The sequence below is a fragment of the Pan paniscus genome, chromosome 14 (assembly GCF_029289425.2).
Source record: "Pan paniscus chromosome 14, NHGRI_mPanPan1-v2.0_pri, whole genome shotgun sequence".
Lineage (NCBI taxonomy): Eukaryota > Metazoa > Chordata > Mammalia > Primates > Hominidae > Pan > Pan paniscus.
Genome location: NC_073263.2, coordinates 45,913,160 through 45,919,386, shown reverse-complemented (window position 1 = coordinate 45,919,386; position 6,227 = coordinate 45,913,160). Strand labels below are relative to the sequence as shown.

The window sequence follows — 6,227 nt, the reverse complement described above, 5'->3', positions numbered from 1 at the left end:
TCTGTCAGTGTTTTGGAAATGTTCCTTTTGGCCAACAGGATCATATACTGCTTCATTTGCTTTAATTATATCAGAAACCATTTTCTCCAAACAAATATATATTTTCTATAACATGAGATTTTAAACATTATTTTGAGATAATTTTAGACTTAAGAAAACTTGCAAGAGTAGTTCAGGTATGTTCTTCACCCTGCTTCTCCTAATGTTATCATCTTACCTAACCATGTACAGTAATCAAAACCAGGAAATGAACATTGGTACAAAACTATTACCTAGCTACAGATCTTATGTGACTTTCTATATTTTATTCTATAATTTTCCCCACAAATGTCCTTTTTCTGTCCTAACATCCACTTCAGGATCTCACATTGCATAGCGATATCTTGTCTTCTTAGCCTCCAAAATGCAAGGGTTCCTTAGTCTTTCCTTTGTCTTTTATGACACATTGACACTTTCGAAGAATACTGGTCAGTTGTTTTGTAGGACGCTCTTCAATTTGAGTTTGTTTGATCTTTTTTCATGATTAGAATGACATTTTGCATTTTTGACAAGAATACCACAGAAGTTTTATCCTGTCTTCAACCCATATTGTCAGGACTTTCATGATATTGACTTTGATCACTTGGTTAAGGTGGTGTCTGTCAAGTTTCTCCTCTGTGAAGTTACTATTCCCTCTTGTTATTAATGGATGAAGTTACTATTCCCTCTTGTTATTAATAGATATCTCAGGGAGATTCTTTGGGATTATGCAAATTTGTTTCTCGTTTAAGTTTCACCCAATCGTTTTAGCATTCATCCTGAGATCTTGCCTGCTACAATTATTACCCTGGTGTCCTAAGGATGATTTTTTATTTCTCTCACTCTTTCTACATTTACTGATTGGAATTCTTCTGTAAGGTAGAAGATTGTCTGTTCTCCACCATTTATTTATTCAATCGTTTATTTATAGCAGTATGGACTCATGGGTATTTATTTTATTCTGTAAATTATGATCCAATACTATCATTATTTATTTTGTTGCTCAAATCTACAATATGATTTAAATGGTAGAGTAGAATTACATATCTGTACCACAAATTATTATTATTATACATTTTGAGACAGTCTCACTTGATGCCCAGGCCGGAATGCAGTGGCAAGATCTCTGCTCACTGCAACCTCCACCTTCCAGGTTCAGGAGATTCTCCTGCCTCAGCCTCTCAGGCTGATTACTGGCATGTGCCACCACGCCTGGCTAATTTTTGTGCTTTTAGTAGAGACGGGGTTCAACCATGTTGGCCAGTCTGGTCTCAAACTCCTGACCTCAGGTGATACGCCCACCTCGGTCTCCCAAAGTGCTGAGATTACAGGCCTGAGCCCCCGCGCCTGGTCTGTGCCACAAATTCTTGATCCAGTTCTTCAATGTTGGACATTTAGGTTGTCTTCAGTTATTTGATACCATTAATGATGTCTGAGATACACACATCTTTGAATTTTTTATGTGTTTCCGTAAATTAGTTTTCTAGTAGGGGAATTACTGGATGTTGGAAAAGTTTATGCTTTTGGTTTTGATCCAAGAGGCATAAATTGTCAACATGCCAACATGGAAATCATACACTCCACACATTCTACCCAGACTACCCAGCTGTAAGCAAAGAGGTGTAGATCCAAGTCTCCTGCCGGCAGGGTGATTTAGCGCAGTTGTCAATAATCTGTACAACACGTAACAATAAAGTTATCGATGTTGAGGAAAAGACTTCCGGTAGGGGCATTTCTATTTCCATTGGGTCCTGTCTTCTCCACCTTTACGTTTCAACCGGAAATAGTCGTACCCATTTAAAGCCACGTCGGTACTGGCCTCGGTCCCGCCCCCCACACTGCGGAACCGTTTCCGAGGTCAGGGCATTCCGTCCCGCCCCGCCGCCGGTGCAGTGTTGGAAGCTCCGGTTCTCCCGGAAGTGGCCCAGGTCTCTCTGTCGGGGTCCCCTCCATCTCGCTGCTGCTGAAGGCCGCGAGGGCGGCGGCGATGGCGGAGGCGGCGCTGTTGCTGCTGCCTGAGGCGGCGGCGGAGCGGGACGCTAGGGAAAAGCTGGCTCTCTGGGATCGGAGACCGGACACGACGGCGCCGCTGACCGACAGGCAGACGGACTCGGTATTGGAGCTGAAGGCGGCGGCAGAGAACCTGCCGGTGCCAGCTGAGGTGAGGTGATGGGCAGGAACCGGGCCGGGGCGATGGGGCTGGGATTCTCCTCGGGCGCCCCGGCAGGACCCCGGCCTCACCAGCCTCTGCCCAGGATATCTCTCCACTCCTCCCTGGCCATGGTGGCGGATCCGGTGGGAGGGGCCTCTCACCTCCCAGGCTGTCAGGCTTCGCTCTGCCTGCGACCCCGACTCTAATTCTGCCTGGGGACGGCTGTGGGGGTGTCCTGCAGCTGGTGCTCGCCGGAACCCAGTCCTCCCCCAGCAGCATGGGACGGTTGGCCCGGAGCCTTGCACCGAACTTTTTGCCCCAGACGAGGCGTCCTGTCAGCCGAGGCGTAATCCTGCTGCCCACTCTCTCCCAGAAGGAGAGGCAGTGAACCCGAGGTGCTGTGCTGCAGGACAGTCTCCAGCGCGTGCTCGTTTACCGCCTTAATGATTCACCTAGGTTGCTTTGTCCATGGGGGTCTTGGGGAGACCAAAACTTGGTCCTGAGTGAGTTTCATTTATCGCACATTGAACTATGAGCTCTCAATCAAGTGCAAGTTATGGGAGATCAGATTTATTTCACCTATTGCAAAGCAATAAAAATGAATTTTATTTGAAAGTTGGCTCAGTACATTATTAAGCAGTGCTGGTTTTCGATGTTAGAGTCAGTGTGTTTAATCCATTTACCATTAGGATATTATGCACTACTGCTTCTTGTGTGATTCAATTCAATTAGTTGTAATAGCAGGAAGTAACATGAATTGTCAGATGTTTGACAAACGTTTTCCAGTTTTGAGGGCCAGGTTTAGGAGGATTATTTTATATAAGCAGTGGTGATGGTTACTTTTGATGTTGGAAGCATTCTTTTCTCTCGCTCTGTCGCCCAGGCTGGAGTGCAGTGGCGTGACCTCGGCTCACTGCAACCTCCACCTCCCGGGTTCAAGCGATTCTCCTGTCTCAGCCTCCCGAGTAGCTGGGATCACAGGTGCCTGCCACTACACCCGGCTAATTTTTTGTATTTTTAGTAGAGATAGGATTTCGCCCTGTTGTCCAGGCTGTTCTCGAATTCCTGACCTCAAGTGATCTGGCCGCCTCGGCCTCCGAAAATGCTGGGATTACAGTCGTGAGCCACCGTGCCTGGCCTGAAGCATTCTTTTTATACGATTTGGAATTGTGTCCAAATGCAGATTGAGTTTAGAGTCTTCAACTTTTTCTGTCCTCCAACTTTAGAGATTTGATTTAAACGTTCTCTTCACATTCACTGTTGTATGCTCAGCCATCAAATAGGCGTTCTTTCTTGGGTTTCTTTTTCCACCTCTAGGATGTGGTACCGGAAGTGGATCTGAAATCAATGAAGGAGCAGGTGGAAATTTCTTTGGCTCAGCTATCAAACTCTTTTATACCCTGGATAATAAAAGTTGTTTGCTCTATAAATTTTCCAGTCTGTTTATAATTGATTTGGCTCCTACTGCAGCAGGATGCTTGGACTTAATAGCATCACACACTGAGGGTGTGATGGGGGAGATACATATTCTACAAAAAAATTTGTTTTCATTGTCATGGGTCATAAACTATTATTTCTTATTCTCATTGAGCATGAAGGAGAACGTTTGGAATGAACTAAATGGAATCTTTCATTTTCACCCCATTCTTCCATATTTATCATTAGCCACATGCAGTCTTTAACATATGTTATATCCCTACTCTGAGTTAGGTATTGAAGATAGAAAGATAAATAGGAAAGATGAGATCCTTAGCCTCATAGAGCTGACATAATTGTGGGGATCATGAACATGGAAAAAAAGAACAAAGAAGGTATGTTCAGACGGTGGTCCATAATATAAGGAAAATCAGATAGGATGGTGTGACAGAAAGGGATGAGGTGTGCCCTTTTAGAGAAAGAGGGAAGACCTTTCCAAGGAAGTGACAATCTGAGGTGAGAACTGATGATGGACTACCTGAAGCTAGCCTTATAAAGACTAAAGAAATAACATTGCAGCTGGAAGAAAGAACAGCATAAGGTCATGGGTAGGGGATGAGCTTAATGAGTTCAAGAATTCAGTGAGGGTCTTCTGGTACATGCAGCTTGGTATTGGATTCCTGTGAGAATGCAATAGCTGAGGCCAGGTGCGGTGGCCCACGCCTGTAATTTCAGCACTTTGGGAGGCTAAGGCAGGCGAATCACTTGAGGTCAGGAGTTCAAGACCAGCCTGGCCAACATGGCGAAACACCATCTCTACTAAAAATATAAAAATTAGCTGGGTGTGGTGGTGCATGCCTGTAATCCCAGGTACTTGGGAGGCTGAGGCATGAGAATCACTTGAACCTGGGAGGCAGAGATTGCCCTGAGCCGAGATTACACCACTGCGCTCCAGCCTGGGTGGGTGACAGGCAAGATTCTGTCTCAAAAAAAGAAGAATGCAGTAGCCGAGCTGGTTATGCACACATCCTGGAATCTTTGAGAAGGCAGTTCTCATTGCTCTTCAGCTTTACAGCCCTCATTTTCCTTTTCTGAAGTGTTTATATGTCTGTTGGGAAGACTTTGGAGTTAATTTTTTTAGCCCTATACTACTCTTTTAACATTGGCAGCAAAAGAGAGTGCCACAATTTTCATTTTGTCCAATCAGTATAACTCAAGGATTTTCTGTAGTGTTTCACAATTTTCACCAGATAAATTACTTCCTGAACAACTGGAACTGAGCAGGCTAGTAGAATAGCAAGAGGCCAACTAACTTTTAAGTACATATCATAAAGATGTTAACTTCTTTAGAAAATAGCTTTCTCTTTTATGAAAGAGAACTAGTCTTATCTTAAAAAGGAATTATGCCTTTTTTTGGCATTAGAGAAAATAATTTACAATAGAATATTAGGTAGACTTTTGTAGCCAGGGCAAACTTAGTAGTGAGGGGCCTATTTCTTTCTGTTGAATTTAGTAATTCTTGATAAAGTGCTAAAATAATTTACCCCGACATTTACCTATAATTTACTGTTACAGCTGTTGTTTTCTTGTAGGCTGTGTGACCTTAGATGTGATGTTTATCTTTTCTAAGCCTTAATTTTCTTCTTTATAAAATGGAGACTTAACTCATGATGAGTACTTATCTCATAGGGAATTGTGAGAATTATGTGAAATCACGTATGCAAGGTGCACGTGGCAAGTTACTTGCTATTATTCTTGTGCTTTCTTTCAAATTATTAACATCTTAAAAGAATAGATTAGAATCCTGTGATGCTGAGCTGGTATAGGTGTCATTCAGACCAAAGGTAAGAAAAGGAGAGGTTAAGTGCCTTGAGGAAGGTTCTGAGACTCCACCTATACCTCTTCAGTAATTTGCTCCAAGCAGAGAACAAAACATCAGGTTTCATTTAGGGAATTAATTGATCAGATTGATTATAAAAGTGGTTTTCTCCAACCCAGAACTCTGCAAGAAGTAAAGCTTGGGAGAGAAAGGTATGTTACTTGTTATTTCAGGGACCTGCTCAGCTGGTCAGGCAAAGCTTGAGAATTTATTGTAGTTACTATTTAATGTTAGTGTCTCCATTTGCATAAACTATACAGTAGCTCTGCAGCACTGGCCCATTAGCAATCTAGAACTGTGTTCTCTCTCTAGTGGTATCTGTCTGCTCCATCTGGAAGCCAGGACAGTGCTGGTAAGCAGGAGGCATTCAGTCACCTCCTCCTGAGAAGTGAATGAGAGGTCAGAACAGGAAGTTGTGTGATACCACCACACCCCTTTTTGACTTGTCATTCTATACCAGGTGTTTTGAGAAAGGAAGGCAGCTGCCTAGTCTACTTAATGGGGGCATTTTCTCATATGTTATTAAAAAGCAACTTGTTTTGCTACTTTAAAAAATGATTTGTTTGAAGTAATTGCATTATGGCTTCTCTCTTGCTTGGTTTGAGAGAAGATGGTTTTGTATTAGAACAAGGAAACAGGGAGCCTCCTTTTGCCTCTAGTTTTTAAAGTTCTTATGATTGAAAAGTAGTATTTGTACTTGAAGTAATCAAATAGAATACTCTTATAAATTTAGAATATATTTACTCACATCTAGGTTACAGA

General features: G+C 42.8%; 1 protein-coding gene across 5 annotated transcripts in view; it reads left to right on the top strand.

The window, feature by feature from the left end:
• Positions 1–1,771: 1,771 nt before the first annotated feature.
• Positions 1,772–6,227, top strand: part of COG3 (component of oligomeric golgi complex 3) — a 69,690-nt gene continuing 65,234 nt past the window's right edge. For 2 of the 5 annotated variants that reach the window (XM_008969349.6, XM_008969393.5), the window contains exon 1: positions 1,772–2,179. In XM_008969349.6, the coding sequence (XP_008967597.2) occupies positions 2,006–2,179 (174 nt within the window). In that variant the 5' untranslated portion in view covers positions 1,772–2,005. The remainder of the gene's footprint in view (positions 2,180–6,227) is intronic. The other 3 variants (XM_034936704.3, XM_008969439.5, XM_003804208.5) reach the window with 2 other exon arrangements.